The sequence below is a fragment of the Mobula birostris genome, chromosome 31 (genome assembly GCF_030028105.1).
Source record: "Mobula birostris isolate sMobBir1 chromosome 31, sMobBir1.hap1, whole genome shotgun sequence".
Taxonomy (NCBI): Eukaryota; Metazoa; Chordata; class Chondrichthyes; order Myliobatiformes; family Myliobatidae; genus Mobula; species Mobula birostris.
The window spans coordinates 21,787,091-21,811,911 of NC_092400.1; the positions used below are offsets into that span (position 1 = coordinate 21,787,091).

The following is a 24,821-nucleotide window of genomic DNA, read 5'->3' on the forward strand; positions in this document are numbered from 1 at the left end:
AAAATGATTTCAGGATTGAATAGCTTGTCATATGAAGAGTGTTTGATGGCTCTGGGCCTGTTTTCACTAGAATTCAGAAAAATGAGGGGTGACCTCATTGAAACACATCGAATGGTGAAAGGCCTTGATAGGGTGGATGTGGAGAGGATGTTTCCTATGGTGGGAGAGTCTAAGGCCAGAGGACACAGCCTCATAATAGAGAGGTGTCCTTTTAGAACAAAGATGAGGAGGAATTTCTTAAGCCAGAGAGTGGTGAATGTGGAAATCTTTGCCACAAACATCTGTGGAGTCCAAGGTTTTATGTATATTTAAGGCAGAGGTTAATAGATTCTTGATTGTGCAGGGCATGAAGGACTATGAAGGAAAGGGTGCAGAGGAGATTTACAGGGATGTTGCCTGGATTGGGGAGCATGCCTTATGAGAATAGGTTGAGTGAACTCGGCCTTTTCTCCCTGGTGCGACGGAGAATGAGAGGTGACCTGATAGAGGTGTATAAGATGATGAGAGGCATTGATCGTGTGCACACACAAAATAATCTGCAGATGCTGGGGTCAAAGCGACACTCACAACACGCTGGAGGAACTCAGCAGGTCGGGCAGCATCCGTGGAAAAGATCGGTCGACGTTTTGGGCCGGAACCCTTCATCAGGACTGAAGAGGGAAGGGGCAGAGGCCCTATAAAGAAGGTGGGGGGAGGGTGGGAAGGAGAAGGCTGGTAGGTTCCAGGTGAAAAACCAGTAAGGGGAAAGATAAAGGGGTGGGGGAGGGGAGGCAGGGAGGTGATAGGCAGGAAAGGTGAAGAAGGAATAGGGGAAAACACAATGGGTAGTAGAAGGAGGCAGAACCATGAGGGAGGTGATAGGCAGCTGGGGGAGGGGGCAGAGTGAAATAGGGATAGGGGAAGGGAGGGGGAGGGAATTACCAGAAGTTGGAGAATTCTATGTTCATACCAAGGGGCTGGAGACTACCTAGATGGTATATGAGGTGTTGCTCCTCCTACCTGAGTTTATCCTCATCATGGCAGTAGAGGAGGCCATGTATGGACATAGAATTCTCCAATTTCCAGTAATTCCCTCCCCCTCCCTTCCTCTATCCCTATTTCACTCTGCCCCCTCCCCCAGCTGCCTATCACGTCCCTCATGGTTCTGCCTCCTTCTACTACCCATTGTGTTTTCCCCTATTCCTTCTTCACCTTTCCTGTCTATCACCTCCCTGTTTCCCCTCCCCCAGCCCTTTATCTTTCCCCTTACTGGTTTTTCACCTGGAACCTACCAGCCTTCTCCTTCCCACCCTCCCCCCACCTTCTTTATAGGGCCTCTGCCCCTTCCCCCTACAGTCCCGACGAAGGATTCCGGCCCGAAATGTCGACCGATCTTTTCCACGGATGCTGCCTGACCTGCTGAGTTCCTCCAGCGCGTTGTGATTGATCGTGTGGATAGTCAGAGGCTTTTTCCCCAGGGCTGAAATGGCTAGCACGAGAGGGCACAGTTTTAAGGTGCTTGGAAGTAGGTACAGAGGTGATGTCAGGGGTAAGTTTTTTACGCAGAGAGTGGTGAGTGTGTGGAATGGGCTGCCGGGGACGGTGGTGGAGGTGGATACGATGGGGTCTTTTAAGAGACTCTTGGATAGGTACATGGAGCTTAGAAAAATAGAGGGCTATGGGTAACCTTAGGTAATTTCTAAGGTAAGTACATATTCGGCACAGCATTGTGGGCTGAAGGGCCTGTATTGTGCTGTAGGTTTTCTATGTTTCTAATATGGTGGGGGGTGGGGGGGGAATGCAGGAGATTGGGGCTGAGTAGAAAATTGGATCAGAGTTGATGAAATGGCAGAACAGACTCGATGGGCCAAATGGCCTAATTCTGCTCCTATATCTTACGGTCTTATGGAAACTTGCATAGGAGGGATTTTACAGTGGAAAAGCCATTGCACTGGGGCATTTTCACTCCCCTGATCTTGGAAATCCAAGTCCGGTGGTACAAACAAGCGTCACAAACTGGGGACTTCCTCGGTTGCAGTGGAAGAACGTGACATCTTCTGTACCTTGTCGTGCCCGTTGATCTCCACGGGGCATTGCAGTACCACCTTCCTAGCCGTTGGATCTCATCCGCCATAGCCGGCCACATGCCGGGACAGGCATGTCCCTAACTCACCGGGGTATGAGGTCCACCGGCTGCCCTCACCTGGTTTGGCCCGCCTGTCACAGCGGTGTCCCGAGATGTGGCCGCCGTCGCATGCAAACGGCTACTTGGACACACCGGTGAGAGCTGAGTGTCCAGTGGGGGCCAAAGGTGAGTGAACTGCCCCGGAATGGGCACAACAAACCCCTTCACCAGAGGCGTTAACCCTCCCTGTACTCCCCATGCACACAGGTAAAATAATATTGCAGTTCTTTGCCCACAATTACCTGGCAGTATCTCTAAAAACCCACAGCCTGTACCACAAACAAGAGAAAATCTGTAGATGCTGGAAATCCAAGCAACACACCCAAAATGCTGGAGGAACTCAGCAAGCCAGGCAGCATCTGTAGGGAAAAAAGTACAGTTGATGTTTCAGGCCAAAACACTTCAGCAGGACTGGAAGAAAAAAAGCTGAGGAGTAGGTTCGAAAGTTGGGGTGGGGGAAAGGGGAGAGAGAAGTACAAGGTGACAGGTGAAACCTGAAGGGGAAGGGATGAAGCAAAGAGCTGGGAAATCGATTGGTGAAAGAGACAGAAGGCCATGGAAGAAAGAAAAGGGGGAAAGAGCATCAGAGAGAGGTGATGGGTGGGCCAGGAGATAAAGTGAGAGAGGGAAAAGGGGATGGGAAATAGTGAAGGGGGGTTGGTGGGGGGCATTACCAGAAGTCTGAGAAATCTTCCTTTCTTTATAAATCTTTTCATTGATTTAAAAGGAGCATAAATACAATCAAGAGGAGAATTATCTCAAATATATATATCAGTAACAATATAAACCGAGATTAAGATGAACGTTGTCAAAATCACAGATATTGTTAAAGTAGTATAAAATATGTAATAAAAAAATGAGAATAGCAATTCTCCTCTTATCAGTTTATGAAGAGAAAAGAAAAAACATTGAGTTTTAAATGAAGAGAAATAAAACCCACTGCACTATATAAAAAAAAGGGACTGGGCAGCCCATTTTGAGGATACGACCAAAGAAAAAAGAAAGAAAGACTTTCTGATCAAATCTAAAACTTTGAAAAAAAAGATTGAAAGAGTGATAAACCAAATTAAGTCTGAGAAATCGATGTTGGTGCCACCCACCACAACGGGCAAAGGTTCCAGGTATATGAAACCATTACCACATGGTGGCTCTGTTGAAGAGTATACTCCTTGTTACTCGGAAAAATCCCTTCCTATCTCTTCACTGTCTCTGCTCTTACTCCCTCCTCGGCATCACAGTGGGAGAGCCTTTATCAGGTCTGAAATTATCCAAGAAGGAAGCTCACTCACACCTTCTCCGGGGAAATTAAGGATGTGCAATAAACCCTGCCTTTCCAGGGATGTCCATATCCTGAGAATTAAGAAAATAACTGGGCCAATAGGTGTCACTTATGGCACTGTTAGATGTACTCTATAAATGGTACAGCTGAAATGCTATTAAAATGTTCAAAACTTACAAACATATATTAAATTTTAATATTATTATGTATTGATTATTCTGATTGATTAGCATAATAAATATATTGTTCTTAAATATATTTTAATATTATGCTAATTAATCAGTTGAATGGATCCAAAACCCAGCAGAGGAACAATTAGATCACAGATCTACAACCTCATTGCCTGGGAAGAGGAGGAAGTACCAGGGACCTCTGAGGGGTTATTACCAGGCTCTCCTCAACTGCATCCACCCAATGGCCAAAAGAGCTGCTCCCCGAATTGCAGTTTGGGTTCTGTCCATCTAGAGGCGCTGTGGACATGATTTCAGTGCACGACTCCAAGTGAGAGGCGGCGAGCTGCACCAGTCACTGTACATGACCATATTTTTTTAACCTCATGAAAGCCTTTGACTCCATCAATTTAGAAGAGCATACATTGCAATGTACACTCAGTTCAGCATCCTCCATCTTATCCTCGCTTAATCGCTAACCAACTGAGCCACCTCAGTGAAGGCTAATCTCATTACTCTGACACTTCCTTTTCCAATTTTTTTCACTCCAATGCTTAACGCCAGTAAACTTCCCACAGGGATGGAACAAATCAACAGAACCAGTGGGAAACTGCTCTCTCTATGATGACTGCTCTCTGGGGCTAAGATCATCAGCAGCTGAGCCACCATGGTTGATGCAGATGATGCTAGTATTTGCAACCTCAAAGCTATCATTCATTCATTTATCAATTGATTGAGATACAGCGCAAAATTGGCCCTTCCAGCAACACCGCCCAGCAATCCCCCAATTTAATCTGAGCCCAATCAGGGGACAATTTACAATGACCAATTAACCTACCGACCAGTATGTCTTTGGATTGTGGGGTCACGGGGAGAACGTACAAACTCCTTCCAGGCAGCGTCAGGAACTGAAACCGGGTCACCTGTACTGTAAAGCGTTGTGCTAACCACTACGCTACCCAGCCGCCCCAAAGTCAAGGATGGGCCTGATACTTGACAAACATCAGCAATACAAAGGTCCTCTCCCATCCTGTCCCTGCTGGACAATATGGACCCCCAACCATAAATTTCATAGTGAGAACATGGAAAACATAATCTCCTTCTTAGATCTAAATGCTACAGCACACCAGAGCTCAGATTTCAATGATGAAATTTACCATTGTCTTCAATGTTCCTGCACAGTCTTTGGTAGATCAAGGGAACAGATGTTCGAGGTTCAAGACCTTGGACCTGACACTAACCTCATGATCACTGCCTTCCTCTGTTCTTTTGAGACCTGGGCCACAAACAGCATGCAGGCTTCTCTGGGAATAGCCCATAGACTGGAAAATTACACAACAAGGAACCTCGCATCTATTTCCAGAACACCTCGACCAGGCAGGAAGGATCTGAGAGGGAGGTCCTCTCTAACTGCTACAAGCGAGGTCTTGTTGGTGAGTTCTGGGAATGAGACATCCTGCCGTCAGATTGGAAAACTACCCACTGGATCCACGGATGGACTAATGGTCAAATGTGTTTTTTCTGCAGAAATCATTCTACTCTAAAGACGCAACAACATCCAACTTGGCAAAATCTTCCAGATCCACAGGACGGACAAGTGAGCCAATGTCAATGTTCTCTTTTAGGCCAAAGTCACCAGGACTGAAGCCCTAACCACCTTCAAATAGCTGTGTTGGGCACGCCCAAGATACCTTCTAGCCTAACGCTGGACCCCGTGTAACGTCCTATGTAAATGGCGCAAGGAGTAGGCCACTTCACAAACTATTCGCTCACCCGCCACACCAGCAACTCCTGCCCCATTGTGGATAAGGTTTGGATTCCTACGTTGGTCCCGTCACCTTCGAACCCACACAGAACATGAAGCAAGCCACCTTCAATCTCAAGGGACTGTCTAAGAAAAAAACTTAAGTTCATCGGTGGACATCCCCTGATCCAACACTAAATTCATCCAAGCAAAATGGCATCTAATCTACTGTCTGGCATCGGGTATATAGGTTTAAGACGGTTACTCAACCATACATGGCAGACTTAATGGAGCTATTGTTATTACTTACTCTTATGTAGTGGTTACAGAACAAAAGGACCGGTGTTAGCTGGTTGTTAACATGACCTGGTAGCATAGTGGTTAGCACAACGCTTTACAGTCCCAGCGGCCCGGGTTCAATTCCTGCCACTGCCTGTAAGGAGTTTGTACGTTCTCCCTGTGACCGTGTGGGTTTCCTCTGGGTGCTCCGGTTTCCTCCCACAGTCCAAATTAACCTACCTAGTTGGTAGTTGTAAGTTGTCCCATGATTGGGCTAGGATTAAATTGGGGGCGTGGCTCGAAAGCCAGAAGGGCCTACTCCTCATTGTATCTCAATAAATAAATCACTTGAGATTGTGCTTTGAGGGTCAATTTTACAAATCATTTTCTCACACAGAGATACCTAATGGAATTATAAATCCATACAATCAGAAAGCTCCACTCAACACCCCTGATGAAATTAGAACCATTTGTTGACCTTTTGTACAATAGCTTCTCCTTGGTTTAAGCTTGCCCTTTGTTTCAGACTCACCTCTTCCTATAAGCTGGTGTCAAAGATAAATAAGAGATTATCCTTTAAAAATGAGCGTTATTCATAAAAAGATACACAAAAGAAAAACAGTACAATCATTGTTTTCACTCAGAGTGTCAATACATTCATTGTATCATCCCAATCAATACATTCTGTGGCTTTATCAAACAATACACCCATTACATGTTTAAGAGGATGTTACACAGGATCCAGCCCTTTAGTGTTCAGAGCCTGTGAAATGTCTGATTTCAGTCCTTCCCTGCAAAACCTTTGCAGTGGATGCACCAGGCCTTAGTGTTCAACCTTTCCTTAGCACCTCCTGCATCCCAGGAAGTTCCAGTTAGCAGAATCCACTGCTCATTGTGTGGACATCCCAATGCACAGGAAGTCCAACAAGAGTATCTCTCGCTGAGTTGCTGGTTGCCTCAGTGTGCGTCCTTGGGAACAGGAACCACAATGAAGAACCTCACGTCTTTGTCCGGGTCTCCTCCACCATGTGGGAAGGGACGGCTTCTCTCACTGCTACAGGCAAGCTCTTGGCACTTGTTGGTGAGATCTGGCAATGGGACGTCCCGCAAAATGGCCTTGGCAGTCTGATCGGGGAACGATCCCACTGCCTCGACTGTGTCCTTGTGCAGGAAGGTCATGTTGACTGCTTCTGACGCACTCGCAGACAAAGGTGCTTCTCTGCAGAAACCTTTCTACAAGGGGTGGGTAGCGCAGCCAAGTCCGACTGGACAGAACATTGTGTGGCAACAAGGCCAGGCCCATCCCTCACAACACCGGGAACACGTAAAATTTCAGCATGTAGTGATGCTTGGCGTTGGCATTCTTCACTTCTACTCACAGCTTGGAGCAGCCACACCTTAAGGTGGCCACCAGGGTGGGGACAATGTTGGGCACGCTTCTTTCCCCATTTCCTGGGAACTTCTGCATCGTAACAGGGCAGACACACTCCACCTGGAATCTCCGGTTGAAACAGAGGATGCTTCGGGTGACTGCCATACCGCAGGACTTGCACCATGCATGGCAAACACCTCGGACCTGAGCAGCAGAAGGGTAAACTTCTCCTGTCCCAGTTTTTGTTTCACCTTGTCGATCCACTCTAGCCTATTCTTGCTGCACATCCAGGCTTCTCTGAACCGGATCCCCAGTACCTCTGGGTAGTCAGAATTGAAGGCAAATACAACAGGGGCCATTTGCCAACTGGGAAGTGGGGACGCTCGGAGCTATTTTCTCTTTGGACCCATAACCCTTTCTCTTCCTGTAGTTATTTCTGGCCCCTAGAACACCAAAACAAGGTCACAGATTCTGATTGAGTATCCCCACATCCCAGTGGGCTCTCACGTTAGGCCAATGAGAGAGAGTGAAGCCCTTCCTACCAACACCAGCACACTGTGCCCGAGGTTATACAGACTTGTTCCCCAAGCCAGCAGCTAGTTAACGCGGAAAGTTTGGTTTTAAGGCAGCCGCTTCAGAATAGTTCTGTAATCACCAAGACAGAACTAACCATAAGTTAGCCTTCAGTTTGTGGAACGGTGGGAGAACCTTGCTTGCCTTGTTTACTGGGGTCTTCATCTGTTAGCAGTCTGAATCCAATATGTAGGAGCATGAAGCTTGCGGCTTGTGACTGAACTAGAAACACATGCCTCCCGCACTGGAATCCCTACAGATCTGTCCTCTCGTCCTAACCTACCGCCCCATCAGCCTCCGCATCCAGCACATCATTCTCCACAGCGTTCACCGTCTCGAAAGGGATCCTACCACCAAACACATCTTTACCTACCCTTCGCTCTCTGCTTTCAACAGGGATCGCTCTCTCTGTGATTCCCTTGTCCATCCATTCCCTCCCCACTAACCTCCCTTCTGGCACTTATCCTTGCCAGTGGCCAAAGTGCTACACCTACCCATACACCTCCCCCCTCACCTCCATTCAGGGCTGCAGACAGTCCTTCCAGGTGAGGCAACACTTCACCTGTGAATCTGTTGGGGTCATCTATTGTGTCCGACGTTCCCGATGCGGCCTCCTCTACACTGGTGAGACCCGTCGTAAATAGTGGGACTGCCTCGTCGAGCAGCTTCGCTCCATCTCCCAAAAGCTGAACTTCCTGGCGGCCAGATGTTTTAATTCTGATCCTCATTTCCATTCCAACATTTTGGTCCATGGCCTCCTCCTGCGCTATGATGAGGCCACCCTCAGGGTGGAGGAGCAACAACTCATATTGCGTCTGGGTAGCCTCCAACCCGATGGCATAAATATTGATTTCTCCTTCCAGTAAAAAACATCCCCTCCCTCCCCCTCCCCACTCTGGTCTCTTACCTCTTCTCACCTGCCTATCAGCTCCTTCTTCCCTTTCTCCAATTGTCCACTCTCCTCTCCTATCAGATTTCTTCCTCTCCAGCTCTTTCCCACCCACATAGCTTCACCTATCACCTTCTAGCCAGCCTCCCTCCCCTCCCCCCACCTTCTTATTCTGTCATCTTCTCCTTCCTTTCTATCCCCAAGGAGATAACTGAAGACTGAAGCCATTGAAAGTGACGCTATAAGCAATATTCTGCTCCTCCTCCCTCACTACTATTCAGGGCCACAAACTGTAGGTGGTGGCATTTTACTGGAGAGTATGTTGGAGTCATCTATTGTATCTGGTGATCCTGGTGTGGGCTCTGGTATATCGGTGAGGCCCGACATAGATTGGGAGACTGCTTCGCCAAGCGCCTACGTTCCACCTCACAGAAAAAAGCAGGATCTCCCAGTAGCCACCCATTTCAATTCCACTTCCCAGTTCCATTCCGACATGTCAGTCCATGGCCTCCTCTACTGCCACCATGAGGCCACACTCAGGTTGGAGGAGCAACACCTTATATTCCGTCTGGGTAGCCTCCAACCTGATGGCATGAACATCGATTTCTCAAACTTCTGGTAATACCACCCCTTTCACCATTCCCCATTCCTGTTTCCCTCTCTCACCTTCTTCCTTACCTGCCAATCACCTCCTTCTCATACTCCTCCTCCTTCCCTTTCTTCCATGGACTTCTATCCTCTCCTATCAGATTCCCCCTTCTCCAGCCCTGTATCTCTTTTACCAATCAACTTCTCAGCTCTTTAATTCACCCCTCCCCCTCTCCTGGTTTCACCTATCACCTATCACCTTGTACTTCTTTCTCCCCTCCCTCCACCTTCTTACTCTGACTTCTCATCTTCCTTTCGAGTCCTGAGGAAGCATCTTGGCCCGAAACGTCGACTGCTTATCCCTCTCCATAGATGCTGCCCGGCCCGCTCAGTTCCTCCAGCATTTTGTGCATGTTGCCTTAAACAATTACGAATTGCTTTTCGCCAACTGTGTCAGGACCACTCCTCTGAGGACCCTTGTAGCTCCGTGTTTAGAAATGAGATTTGTTGTCAAATCTCTTATTGGATCATCCTTCCCCAGTCCTGAGTACATCTGCTAACATTCTTGTGTGACATTTTTCAGGCCAATACTCTTGCAATATGCTTTTAGTGACGTCTGGTCAGGCCCTTCATCCCACCAATTCTGGCACAACCATCACCCACCCATTTACACATTAATTCACCACTCAATCTCATCAACTTCCCCCAGATACAAATTTGCAGCCATCAGCCAGCCTTGTCTCCCAGATACATCTCTATACATTAAATTGAACCTTACCCTCAACTTGAATCTTTCTTTTCAATCTACACGAAACTTTATCACAGGAAAGCAGCATCCATCATCAGGGAATTCAGCTCTCTTCTCGCTGCTGCCGTCAGGAAGGAGGTACAGGAGCCTCAGGACTCACACCACCAGGTTCAGGGACAGTTATTACCCCTCAACCATCAGGGTCTTGGACCAAAGGGGATAACATCACTTAAGTTCTCTTATCCCTTTATTGAAATGTTTCCAAAACCTATGGACTCACTTTCAGGGACTCTTCATCTCACATTCTTGATGCTTATTGTTTATTTATTTATTATTATTGTTTCTTTTTGTATTTGCAGAATTTGTTGTCCTTTGCACATGGCTTAAATGCCCGAGTTGGTGCGGTCTTTCATTGATTCTACAATGGCTATTATTCTACTATGGATTTATTGAGTATGCCCACAAGAAAATGAATCTTGGGGTTGCTTATGGTGACGCATATGTACTTTGAGAATACATTTACTTTGAACTTTGATTATGTCCTACAGACAGCTTGATATCTTCATTAAAACAACTTGCTGTGTAGCCTTTTGGCTTTGATTGTTACCTGGGCACTGATACTCTATCAGGTAATCATTAGGAGAACATTATATTGTGATTAGGTATGAGAAGCAAACTACTTAAGGAAGAATTCAGATGTCTTGATTGTAATGAAATATCCAATTTCACTTTCAAAGTCATTCTCCAGGTGCTTGTTATTGTAAAATATTGTTTTATTGAATAAATTACATTGCAAATACGCAAGCAAATACCAAGTGGTTAAACAGCAAATGCTGACAAGCGTTAATACTGTTTACAAGTCTCATTACGATTCCTCTTATTATTATCAGGAATCACTTTATGAAAGTGCTGGGTACTGACTAGGAACAGTCAGAGTATTTATTTCTGCTTGGTTCTTAGTAAGCTTCTCTGCTAAATATAAATCAAACCATCTTAAAAGCAAAGAAACAGTAACAAGATCATAATGCAAAGTCCGTTTGTGTCAGTAAAAAGTCTGATCATAAGTAGTAGGTAATAATTATCCTTTATTAAATAATGTGCTGCTGTCAGATGTTAAAACTGTGTCACCATAAATAGTGTTTATTACATAGCTGGGTGTACTGTCATGTGTATAAATTAAAATTTAAAGAAATATTGAAGACAAATAGAATTGGTAGCATTACAGTGGTCGATGTTGGTTTGGAACCAATGCATGAAAGGTATAATGTGACCTGTGAGAGGTAATATCTCGGAATGTTTTTGGACTGTGGGAGGAAACCGGAGAACCCGGAGGAAACCCACGAGGCCATGGGGAAAACGTACTAACTCCTTACAGGCAGTGCTGGGCCCTTCTGTAAAGCATTGTGCTAACCACTACACTACTGTGTCGCCCTATTGTAAAATTTGAAATACAGTCAAATTTTCAATGATAAATCCTGCGAGAATGTGAGCATGGTAGCCTGGCCCTGCTGATTTATTAATTCACTTCTGTAAGCTCACTTTGGTTAAATTCCTTTGCAATGCAATTTGACAGTCAGTATTTAAAACATCTGAGTAAATATGTACGGCCAATGTACATACTTTAATAACTCTTTTGTTGAATTGTTCGTATAAAGGGCAATAATCCTCTCTGACACATTGTTAATTAACTGATACCTAGCTACTATTATTATTATTTTAAGTGTTTTGTAACCATGACTACAGCAGTACTTCTCAGTGTATTTATTGAAGAGGAATTCAATGTATTCTATAATTCTGAAGTTTTTAATTTGAGATAAATTAGCACCATTTGTTTATATTATTTCAAGACAATTGTACTATCTTGATGAACAATATGATTATTTAAGTGTATAACAGATACTTTGTTCTACTCAAATAACAGTAGGCAGGGTTATACTCAAATAACAGTACATCACTACCAAAGGAGGTGTAAGATGCTCCTTCCCTCCGGTGGTCTGGTGGTCACCCTGGGGCAAAGTGTAGCACCTGCTTAGCCCTCAGATCAGGGTCACGTGAAGCCACGGGAGCAGGGTGGTGGATGGTCGTATGAGCTGCTGGTGCACATCACAATTCCTGGTTATGCGACCACTCACACCAGGCAGACAATCTCTGAAGAGTATTGATAATTGCTGGGGCCACCCATCTTGTAAAGACACTGCCCAGAAAAAGGTAATGGCAACCACTTCCGTAGAAGAATTTGCCAAGAACGGTCATGGAAAGACCACAGTCACCCATGTCATACAACATGGTACACAACGATGATAATAACAGATATATGCCTTCTATCATTTTTCAGTATCAAACCATGAGCAAGTCTGTCTTACTGTGAAGTGTTTAAGAATTGCTTTATAAGTATTCTTGTTCTACTTCATCCTGCCATATTTTAATTGTTTTAACATTTTAATTCCTCAGTATTTCAATGGATGCCCATTCAAATTAAACTGGAACATCTCTATCGTAAAGTAACTAACCATTTCTAACCAGAAACCCAGAAATGGAAGCACAAAACACCGAATAAGTAGGTGCCCTGTGCACCACCCACCTCTTCCAGACGATAACAAACTCCGCAGACTGACCCTGAGAGTTCTCTACCTTTAATGAAAGACTTGGGTGACGTTCAGTTTTACATCCGCTCTGCAGTTGGTTGGTGAGTCTGTTAAAAGACAAGGCACAAGGAAAGAACTTGCATTTCTGTTAGCCATTCATATCTCATGGCTCAAAGTGTCTTACACCTGCTAAACTACTCCTGAAGTGTAGCTTCTGCTGCATTTTAAGGAATGTGGCAGTTTTTTAACTAGCAGGGTTGTGCTAACAGCAGTGGCCTGACCATCTCTTGTTGATTGACAAATGAACCTTGCCTAGCTCCTCTGGCCTTTCAGCTTGTCCTAGTGAGTCTTTATGCCAACCGGAAGGGATTTGGTTTAATGACCCATTCAAAGGAGCAGCACTTCCTTCGTGAAGCTTTGGAGGATTGTACTACATTTTCATTCTTAAATATCTGGACAGGTTCTTGAACTAATTCAAGGACAAGGCCACTACTGATCGATCTAGACTACTTTCAAATCTAATGATGTTCATTTACAAATTCTGTTCTCCTTTCCACCGGAATTATCTTATACATATAATCAACATCCGAGTCTTTGAAAGAAATACAAAATACTGAGTTGTACGAAAATAACACTGCTTCTGCTACGCGATTTGAAATACAAACACGTTCCAAGTGCACAGGCAAATTAATGCTTCAAAATCAAGTTTCCTCTTTTGAGATGTACAACTTGGTCTCAGACATGATCAAGAGGCGGAGCGGATTCAATGGGCCAAATGGCCTAATTCGGCTCCAATATCTTATGGTCCACATGAAGGTCTGATAGATGATTGTGAGTGTTACTGTTACAAGGGTATTGGTTTTCTGGTGAATACCTTGCTGATTTCTGCTGACTGGGACATTCATCTCAGTGCTAACTTTAGATAATAAACTCTTAACTTTGATTACGTTCCTGATAAGAGCTTACTGTGTCAAATGCACTTTATAAGTGATTGATAACTTATTATAAGGAAAAAGGATGAATGAAAATAATTTCCATTTTGTTGCTAACTATTTATATGTAATTAAGCTGCAAGTAATTAGTGATAAGGTTAATACCGCACAGTGTAAATTTGTATCACTGTCTACTGGATGGAATGAATGACTAACCTATTAAGCCAGTTCATCAATCCTAGCCACTCAGCTAATCCAAACCTTTGAAAATAGAGAAATATATATTTCACCATTGCGATGAGTTGCATTTTATCCCCAATGTTTCCATCGAGCCAAACTGAAACCTTAGAATTATTCTGCAGATAATGCAATAAATATTGTACATTTGCCTGGGATATATATCAATAAACAAATTTTTTAAAAAAACCTGTGCACATGAGCTTGATCTGTTCAGTTATTTTTTTGAGAACTTCATACCAAGGGAAAATTACATTATTGTAAGAATGCACTGAGTTGTTAACCTGTAATGCAATGCTACTGTGACTTAGAATTGCTACGTCAAGTGACGTAGATTTGCCACTGATGTGATCATCTGACTTAGAATTGCCACAGATATAATCATATGACATAGAATTGCCACTGATATGATCTTACATAGAAATAACATAAAGCCTTCAAAACTGGTAATAAGACGTGAAAAAGCAGTTTTGAGTTCAGTCTTTTTGCATCACCAATGCCTTATCTGCAATTATAAACGCAGTCTGGATTTCAAGGGCCAGTAGAAAATTCATTATAAATATTTACTATATAAAGTCTACGTTATTTGCTAAGAATCAAGTTCATGGCTCATTGCTGCCTCTCATGGGTCTACATGGAGGCACTAGCCAGAGATCTTTAAGCACTCCTATCATACAGCTTGAAGTTCTGATTCCTCTGATTACATTATTAATTCACAGTTATTTAATTTTTGATCATTCACAAGATATCGCTGGGACAGTAAATAGGGAGTGATATTTTACAGAGCATAGTACAGTGGAACCTTTAGTTCCAAATTAATTACTATTTTACTAATGGAAATTAATTGACTGTAATCCAGTTGTGTTTGATATATTACATTTTTAATGATTGCCTTACAATTACAGGCAATCTGCAATGTAACGCCCATAGGTCTGTGGCAGCAATCATTCTCTGCGACTCCTTCTGGCAGAGACGCCCAGCTACCATTTTAACAGGTCTCTGATATAGGACCACAGTTTTGTTACCCACAAGTTAACTCCTAGCTCGGTCAGATACTGCAGTTCAGGGGTGAGCATCTTCCTGCAAAGCTTCCGGTGCTTTCTGCTGATGTTCCTTTTGAGGTTGTAGCCCATGATGGAGCGCTCCCCTAGCGGTTGCCACGGCTGCAGGGAGGCCTCCTGTATGGCGTTCGCGTCCACGGGGCGCCCGCCATCGATGCAGATGGACTGCATGTGGTCATTGCGCTTGCGCAGCGCCTCCACATCGCTTGCCATGCGCTCAAAACCATACTCTTCCACCTTTCTCCAGAAGGTAGCATTGAAGTACTCGTACAACATGGAGTCGATCTTGTTCCAGCTTGTCGCCTTTTCGTACAACTCTCCGCTCATTCTTGACACAGTGGAATCTTTCCTCACGTTTAACTTGAAGTACAGAATGTCGTCCATATCCCAACACATCACGTCCTTCAGAAGGATGAGGGACTCGTCGAAGTGTTCAAGAAGCATTACCAGCTCGAATCTTTCGTCTATGGCTTTAATATGCTTCTCTACCCTGGGGTCATCAAAATCTAAGTTGTTGTCGTAACCAAAGTCAAAAAACAATAGGTTCTTCAAGTAGTGGGAGTTAAAGCCGTTTGGATCATAGTATCGGTTGGGGTCCCTGAGGAATTCGGCTAGCTTGTCCTCCCCGCTTATTTTCCAGGTGAAAGGGATCACGCGGCCGAAGTAATGAAAGGCCGATTCAAATAAAAAAGCAGGGTTCCTGAGGATGGTGAAATAGACAGTGTCTTCGGGCAGCAGCTTGTGGACTTCCTCGCTGTTAAACCGCATGTGATTACAAACGATATTGAAACAAGTACCCGGTCTGTAATCTTTCACTTGGCTCCTGTCGAAGTAGGACGGGTAGTAGAAATCATTCCTGCCGTTGGGGAAGGCAAACTTCAGCCGGTGCTTCTGACCAAAGCGGAAGAGGATGTTGAGGATGGTGCTACTGGCAGTTTTATGTGTCTTCATAAACATGATATCTTCTTTGGGACTGCAGGTCTTTCTTAGCTCTTGGGTGGAAGAGGAGATATTTATTTGGGGTAAATTCCTGGATTGTGCAGGTTTATACGAGCAGGAATAAGGAACAGGAACTCTGTTAAGAGACAAAACATATTATTAGAAATAGATATTACAAGTTTTGATATTAATTAACATCCTTCTGGATTAAATCTTTAGTAAGGATCCATTTGTTCTATAAAAGGATTTATCATTGAAAATTTCACTATATTTAAAATTTTACAATAGGACAACATGGTAGTGTAGTGGTTAGCACAACGCTTTACAGTACCAGCGACCGGGGTTCAATTCCTGCCCCTGTCTGTAAGGAGCTTGTAAGTTCTCCCCGTGATCGCATGGGTTTCCTCCGGGTGCTCTGGTTACCAACCACAGTCCAAAGGTCAATTTATAATTGGTCGTTATAAGTTGTCCCATGATTAGGCGAGGGTTAAGTCGGGGGATTGCTGGGCAGTGTGGCTCAGAGGGCCAGAAGGGCCTGTTCTGCACTGTATCTCAATAAGTAAATAACACAGTTTCCTCTATAAGCTGCTACTAATTTTAAAACCAGAAGTTAGGTTCACTGACTAGAATGAAAAGTGTTGACATTTTAGATTAGATTCAACTTTATTGTCATTGTGCTGAGTACAGACACAAAGCCAATGAAATGCAGTTAGCATCTAACCAGAAATGCAAAAAATAGTGTTATTTACAAAATAACTGCGAATAAAAAGTAAGTGCTACAGCACACAAATATAAAAGTACTGAGACTGCTATACTGCTTAGCGCTGTGATGTGAGGTTCAGCATGGTCACAGCCTCAGGGAAGAAGCTCTTCCTGTGCCTGCTGGTGCAGGAGCAGAGGCTCCCGTAGCGCCTACCGGATGGGAGGAGAGTAAAAAGTCCATGGTTTTTTACAAAGACAGGTGTGTAAAAAGGGTTTGAAGGATCACTGGGGACCCGAGTCACCCCAACCACAAACTGTTCCAGCTGCTATCATCTGGGAAACAGTACCACAGCATAAAAGCCAGGACCAACAGGCTCCGGGACAGCTTCTTCCACCAGGCCATCAGACTGGTTAATTCATGCTGACACAACTGTATTTTTATGTTATATTGACTGTCCGGTTGTACATACTATTTATTATAAATTACTATAAATTGCACATTTAGACAGAGATGTAACGTAAAGATTTTACTCCTCATGTATATGAAGGATGTAAGTAATAAAGTCAATTCAATTCAATTAATCAAGGCTCAGGACCTCCAACAAATTATTTCCCTTTTACAATCAATAAAAAAAATCACACTACTTTCCTTAACTTAAGTAAAAGAGCAGTAAACATATCAACAAGTGTAGATTTGAAACTTCAGCTCTTGGACTCTAACACCAGGTCCTGTACACCTGACGTCACCGCAATGTTCACTCTAGCTTCAGGATTCACTTTACGTTTTCCTGAGGTCCTTTGCCTGTGTTCGTCGTTGTCTTCCATCATAGGCCAAGAGATCTAGATGGTCACACCCTGTCATTCAGGGCGATTGGGGCACTTCGGCGAAGACTGGCTCTGCGGTCTGCAGTTGGCTATCGGTGCAGTGCCAAACTGAACTAAACTGACTTCTCCTGGACTCCTGGTTTGGGATGTTTGATATTCTCCACTCACTATTTGTGCAATTTGTTCTTTCTTTCACACGTTGGGTGTTTGATGTTTTCTTTGGACAGGTTCCAAGGTGTTTCTTTGTTTTGTGGCTGCCTGCCAGAGGACGAATCAGAGCGTTGTATTCTGTGTACATACTTTGATAATACATGTACTTTGAATCTTTGAAACCACTCAAAAGTGATTTCCTTTTATTTCTGTACTGATTGGGAATTTCCTTTAATTCAACATTCTCTGCTCCAGGTTTGGTCTCACCAGGTTTAAGCCTACTCTGAGCCAACAGTCCATCAGGATCTCCTCTGGGTCATACTCACTGGTGTTGTCTTGTTGGTTTGTGGCCAAGTGGTTAAGGCATTGGACTAGCGACCTGAAGATCGTGAGTGCAAGCCCCAGCCGAGGCAACGTGTTGTGCCCTTGAGCAAGGCACTTAATCACACATTGCTCTGTGACGACACTGGTGCCAAGCTGTATGGGTCCTAATGCCCTTCCCTTGGACAACATCGGTGTCGTGGAGAGGGGAGACTTGCAGCATGGGCAGCTGCTGGTTTTCCATACAACCTTGCCCAGGCCTGCGCCCTGGAGAGTGAAGGCTTTCCAGGCGCAGATCCATGGTCTCGCAAGACTAACGGTTGTCTTTATTTTATGCCTTGTAGAAGAAGACAGCAGTTCTGTCCAACGAAAACCTGACCCCTCTTAATACGACCTTGCTTTGTTGGTAATTCATGCTGTCTGATGTTTCACTTGACATCAGATTCATTCTTACCCTCCACCCTCACAGGGGACGTGAGTTTTGTCTGCCTTTATAAAATTGCACCATGTATCCCTTTTTGTTATGGTGGGAACTGTGAGCTGCCTCATCTGGGGAGGACTGAGATGAAGGGTGGTCCTGCTGATAGTGGCAGGATGTCCTGCCTTTCATGTGATTTGGAATCCAATGAGAGGTTACACTTGTTACTACGTTTATCAACCGACGCATGGAACGTCTCTATCGTTCGCTGAACGGCACACACAGAACGCTGAAGGAACTCAGCAGGTCAGGCAGCATCTATGGGAATGAACAGGCAGTCGATGTTTCAGGCCAAGACCCTCTTCAGGATTGAAAAGGAAATGGGGAGAAGCCAGAACAAAGGGGTGGGAGGGTAGGGGAGGAGGAAGGTGGCAGGCAAAGCCAGGTGGGCAGTAAAGGTCACGGGCTGAAGAAGAAGGGATCTGGTAGGAGAAAGGGAAGGTGAGAAGAGGTAAAAGGCCAGAGGAAGAGGGGAGGGTGAGCGAAATACTTTTACCGGAAGGAAAAATTGATAGTCACGCCATCAAGTTGGAGGCTACCCCAGATGGGATATAAGGTGTTGCTCCTTCACCCTGAGTGTGGCCTCATATTGGCACAAGAGGAGGTCATAGACCGACATAACTTCTAAACACTCTTCAACGACATCTCCATTGTAATGCCTCTTCTACTCGCAAAACACTTTGTTTAGTTGGAGTTATTTGCTCCTGCTCGTTTTATATAATTGCTTGCATGGGGAAATGCCTCCATTCAACCCAAATATGTACTGGAACCTGTCTTGTGCTTTGACACAGCTATCTGGCTGAGCCAGCTGGGGCTTTTCCCTTTGGAGCGAAGGAGGATGAGAGGTGACTTGGTAGAGGAGTACGGGCTGATGAGAGGCATGGATTGAGTAGACAGCCAGAGATTTCTACCTGGGGCGGAAATGGCCAATAGAAGGGGGCATACTTTTAGGGTATTTGGAGGAAGGTAGGCAAGTGTATCAGAGGTTAGTTTTATGACATAGAGAGCAGTGGGTGCATGGAATGCACTGTCAGGGGTGGTGGCAGAGCAGATACATTGGGGACATTTTAGAGATTTGATTGGCACATTGATGAAAGAGAAATGGGGGACTATGTGTAGGGGAAGAGTTAAATTGATCTTAGAGCAGGGTAAAGGGTCACACAATATTGTGGGCCAAAGGGCCTGTACATGCTACAATGTTCTATGTCCTCAGAGTCATAGAGGAGTACAACTCAGAGGCAGGCCCATCAGCCTATCTAGTCCATGCTGAAACCATGTAAACTGCCTACTCCCATCGACCTGCGCTGGGACTATAGTCCGCCAGGGTCTAGCCCTTGAGGTACATGTTCTACCTAAAGTTCCAGAATATTCAGGTCTACCGTGTTCCCCAGGGGTAATTTCTGTTTGTAATTCGCCAGTCCTGCTGAGCTCTGTCCCTTGGACTTGTCGCAGCTTTCTTTAACTCGGTCTCATTTCCTCCGCTTCAAATGTTCGTGGCCTTGCATCCTCATCGCCACTGGTGGTATCTGAGTCCTCTGAAGGACCAGGGTACAATGGAATCACTATGACTCAGGAGCACCAAGAAACGCAGCAATTCATTCCAGTAAGTCCTCCAGACTAATTCTGCATGTTGCAACCCAGACCCCATCTGACACTGTGCACAAAATAGAAGCAGCTGAAAAAGCCATGTATGATGGATGCTCCATCTACTACACACCCCAACAGTACTTAAACACTTAAGCCACAAGTCAATACAACTGTCCTTCTGTTGCTCCAGCTGAGCTTTGCAAATGGAATACTTTTCATGCTGATCTAGACAATGATTAACAAAACAAATCAAACAAAAGGTGAAATGAAAAACTCATAAATTTATTGATGAGGAACTGCCCCAGCCCCCAGCACTAAACGGCAACTGCATTTGTTTTGCATTAATTTAGTTCCTTTGACTTCAGCCAATCTCCTCGTCCCTTAGATGGAAATTGCATCCACGTCATACAACACTTATCTTTGTAGAAACATGTTAAGCACACGTCAATCAGCCACGACAGGAAAGGTAACCCGGGGAAAATGGGAAAATTTTTCACGAAGTGAGATTCCCAAAGCGAATGTTGTCTAATCTCTGTTGAGACACGTGGGATCATCGGTTTTATAAATAGGCACAAACAACAGGAGCAGGAAGTCATTTTAAAGGCCCCAGCTGTGATGTTCGGGAGTATTCTGGTGTTATGCGAATATAGCAGCTATTAATTCAAACAAAATTACATTTTAATTGTAAATGTAATTTAGGAAGCTTGCAATTTGTTTTCAGTTCTTATTGTAAATTGCAAGCAGTAAATCGAAGTTAAAAGCACAGATGCTCCACTGACTGAGATAGCATCTGCAAGAGCCAAATATTAAGACAATGGGGCTGTGTTAATTGGCTTGCATCAAACCAGGCAACACTGGCTAAGTTATTTGCACCATTGTGATTTGAATGCAAGCTGGCAGACCAGACAGATGTTGTCACTTAGCATATCAAACATGGTCACAGATATAGAAAATCAATACTTTCGTGTAGTTATCATATTTGTGCACTCAGAAACAGCCCTGGCATTAATTTTGGGTGTCTGGCTCTCTGTCCTCAAAAGGTTTTAGAATATTTGTGTTTATTAGTTACTCCCAAAGGTGTTTGGACCTTCAGAGGTGTCTTATCAACTACAATGTGCTTCCACTATATACTGTATCCCAAAGGAACCATTAGTCAATCTAAAGTACTGAAGTAAACAAAGCAATTGTAACTATTGAAATTGCATGGAATAACCTTTGATCTTAAGGGTATAAACTGTGATGTGCGTTTGGGTTTGTGTGTCCAGAATAGTGAAATTTAAGAGACTACTAGACAGGTATATGGAGGAATTTAAGGTGGGGAGTTATATGGGAGGCAGGGTTTGAGGGTCGGCACAACAATGTGGGCCGAAGGGCCTGTACTGTGTGCTGTATTATTCTATGTTCTATGTTCTAATGATACCTGCTTGTAGTGCTGAATAAAGACGTTCCATATCACCAGCTTCAGTGCCTGTCTGGCGATGCATGAGGTAGATACTGGTCAGTTTGTAAGGTGGGCAGAATTTAAAGCAGGTGGAATTTAATTCTGGTGAGGATGAGGTGATGCTCTTTGAGAGGGCTAATCAGAGGAGTGCAGAGGGGACCAATGGCACAAGAACACAAGAAAATAGGAGCAGGAGTAAGTCACCAGACTCATGAAGCCTCCCCTGCCATTCTGTATGATCACTGCTGGCCTTAACTCCTCTGCATTGGTTCCCTGCAACCCTAAGGCCCTAGGGTGTATTGAACATAGAAGCAAGTCCAAGGTCCCCAAAGTTAGCAGCGTGGCTAGATAAGGCAGTGAAGAAGGCATACAAGTTGCCACTAAACATATCTTTACCTTCTCCCACTCCGTTTTCTGCAGGGATCGCTCCCTTCATGATCCCCTTGTCCATTTATGCCTCCCCACTAACCTGCACTCACCTGGCGCTCATCCTTGCAAGTGCTACACCTGCCCATACACCTCCTCCCTCACCCCCATTCAGCACCCCGAACAGTCCTTCCAAGTGAAGCAATGCTTCTTCTGCAAATCTGCTTGCATCCTCTATTGTGTCTGGTGAGACCGATTGGGGGGTGGTGCTTCATTGAGCACCTTTACACCATCCGCCACAAGCGGGACTTCCCGGTGGCCAAACGTGTTAATTCCAATTCCAATTCCCATTCCCATATGTCACTCCAAGGCCTCCTCTTGTGCCACGATGAGGCCACCCTCAGGGTGGAGCAGCAACACCTTATATTCCGTCTGAGTAGCCTCCAACCTGATCGAGTTCTCCTTCCAGTGAACAAATTACCCCCGCCTTCCTCTATTCCCCACTCTGACCTTTTACCTCTTCTCACCTGCCTCTCACCTCCCTGAGTCCCCTCCTCCTTCCCTTTCTGCTATGGTCCACTCTCCTCCCCTATCAGATTCCTTCTTCTCCAGACCTTGACCTTTCCCACCCACCTGGGTTCTAGCTAGCCTTCCCCTCCCCCTAACCTATTATTCTGGCATCTTCCCACTTCCTTCTCAGTCCTGAAAAAGGGTCTCGGCCCAAAACACCGACAGTTTATTCATTTCCATAGATGCTGCCTGACTGCTCAGTTCCTCCAGCATTTTGTGTCTGTTGCTTTGGGTATCCAGCATCTGCAGACTTTCAAGTCTTTATACAAGATACTTGGCTTTATTAACAGGATTACAGAATATGAGGGCAACAGGGTCATGGCATGACTTCATTAAACTTAGCTTAGGCCACAGGTGCAATTCTGTGGACAATTTTGGTTGCCACACTATATGAGAAACATGTACTGAGAATGTGTAGAGTAGATGGTAGCAGAATGGAGTGTTTGGGGAACCTGATAGGCAAGTTAGTTTTCTTTGGAGCAAGGGGTGACAGTGGGGGGGGGGGATATGTTTAAGGTAAACAAAATTATGAGGGACATAAATGGAAGGAAACTTAATCTTTCATCAACAGTGTCTAAAACAAGTGCATAAGTTTAGAATAAGGGGTAAAATGCTCGAAGGGGATCCGAGGAGGGTTTTGTTTCACAAAGGGAGTGATTAGAGTTTAGAAAACACTACCTGAGCATCAGGCCTGCACAGACAGGCACTTCCCAATCTCCACTCAGCTAACAGCAATCACCTGCCACTCGTTTCCAACACATCACCTGCAGCCTATTTGGACCCAGTTCTCACCCACAATCCTTGCTCACTCACTGAACCAGCCAGCCTCAGCCTGTTGCTCCAAGCCTTCAGCGGCCTTGTTGTGTTGAAGCATCCATTCTCTCCTGCTTTGTGGCCCCTTGTGGCCCCTTGTGGCATGTTGTTTTGCAGCTTATTATTAAAGTTATCGCTCACAGCGAAGTTGTCTCCGCTGCTCTGTGTTAGGGCCAAACTTCCCCCTAAATTTCCTGACTCTGAGGGGATAGTGGAGGCCAAGTCTCTTGCAGCAGACAATGACGTGAAATACCGAGGGACAGTGGCCAAGTGCTGGTGAGTGGGATTAGTGTAGATAGATACTTGATAGTCAACACGGAGGTGATGGGCTGGCAGTTCTATTTATGTGCGGTACAATTCTATGACTACGGCACTGGTTGAAAGGAGGCCAAAAGGTGTCAGTGTGCTGCTGCAGATAGTTTAGGATCTCACAGTTCCAGTGACCTGGCTTTGATCCTGACCTTCCATCCTGTCTGTGTGGAGTTTGCATGTTCTCCCTGTGACTGCGGTGGTCTCAACTGGCTGCTCTGGTTCCCTCCCATATCCCAAAGGTCAGCTGGTTATTAGGTTAACTGACTGTTGTAAAATTTCCCCGTGGATGGGGCGCTTGGTGGGCAATACAGATGGTTTAGTGGGCATTTCTGAGGGAGTTAATTACAGATTCATAAATGGATGGATAGAAAAGCTTTGAGAGCCAGCATATACTCAAATGGTCTTCAACGCTGTAAGCAAACGTGGATATACAAGTAGCAAGGCTATAGTGTAGGAGGTTTGGATCTGGAACTGCCTGTGTTTCACTGCAGCCAACCAACCAAAAAGATAATTGATCAGGTATGTCCTGCCAACAAAAACCAGGACAAATCTGATCTTCTTATCTGTTTATTCTCACAAAAAAAGTACCAGAAAGATTGTCCACAGTTATTTCAAACAGCTGATCCTGTTAAACAAACAGGGAGCGATCTGACGCAAGATGCATCAGGCTAAGCCCAATGCTGTTTTCATTTAATTCACTGAACTTTCTCTTCAGGCTTGTGCAGGGAGACAGACAGCAATGGTCTATGAAGTTTTTAAGAGCACCTGAATTGATTAACTGCTGTTTAATGAGAGTCATTAATCATTTGGAGTTCCTTATGTTTTTTTTCTTTGTAATGCAGTCTCCTAATGCTTTCTGTTTTGACTTGACAAGTTTATTTCGATAGGTTCAGGAATTCTGTGTTACTTGCATATTTAAGCGGATGCCTGATTAGCACTAATCACAGGGTCCTAGTTTTGAGAATGTTACTTCTCGCGGTGTTGCTTGGCTGAGTCACCGATGTTTTGTTGGAATTCCTATGAATGAACTCTGGTTGCCGTCTCTACTTACCTTTCCTCTTTCTGTGAGTTACTAGATACAGCTCTGAAAATAATTCCTTCGTTGTTATTCCAAAGAACCTGAGAGCAAATGAACTGAACCCAAAACATCCTTAGCCATTGCAGCTAAGGGTATTTTCTCAGTAAAAACCTGTGATTAAACTCAAGACCCTTCCTTCAAGCTGCTTAAAAACTTCCAACACTGTTCCACATCTCTCTTCACTACCTCTGTAACTCCCTGACTTGTTCCATTCTCACTTATTTAGCTCTCGCCACGGAAGTGCCTGCTACTACATCCTTTCCTGAAAAATTAAAACAGAAAATCCTGGAAACACTTGGCAGGTCAGTCACATCTGAGAAAAAAAGAACAGTTACAGTTTCAGATCTGGATCCAACCACTGTGCTTCAGCTCTCAATGTTTCTCTACCCACAGATGCTGCCTGACCCACTGAGTAGTTCCAGAAATATTTATTTTTATTTCAGATTTCCAGCAGTTTTCTGATTTTTTTTCTCTTCTCTTCTGATTCCTGCACTATTATCTCTGAACCTCTCCTATTTCTCATCTACACACAGGCTTCCAGTAACAGCATCCAAAATTGTCAAATTATATAAAGATGTGGATGTAGCCCTGCTTGATCTCAGTACCACCTCTGATGGG

General features: G+C 44.5%; 1 protein-coding gene across 2 annotated transcripts in view; it reads right to left on the bottom strand.

Annotated features, from left to right (window-relative positions):
• Positions 1 to 10,611: 10,611 nt before the first annotated feature.
• Positions 10,612 to 24,821, bottom strand: part of LOC140190883 (galactosylceramide sulfotransferase-like) — a 33,332-nt gene continuing 19,122 nt past the window's right edge. For both annotated transcript variants that reach the window (XM_072247816.1, XM_072247817.1), the window contains exon 4: positions 10,612 to 15,696. In XM_072247816.1, coding sequence (XP_072103917.1) covers positions 14,541 to 15,696 — 1,156 coding nt within the window. In that variant the 3' untranslated portion in view covers positions 10,612 to 14,540. The remainder of the gene's footprint in view (positions 15,697 to 24,821) is intronic.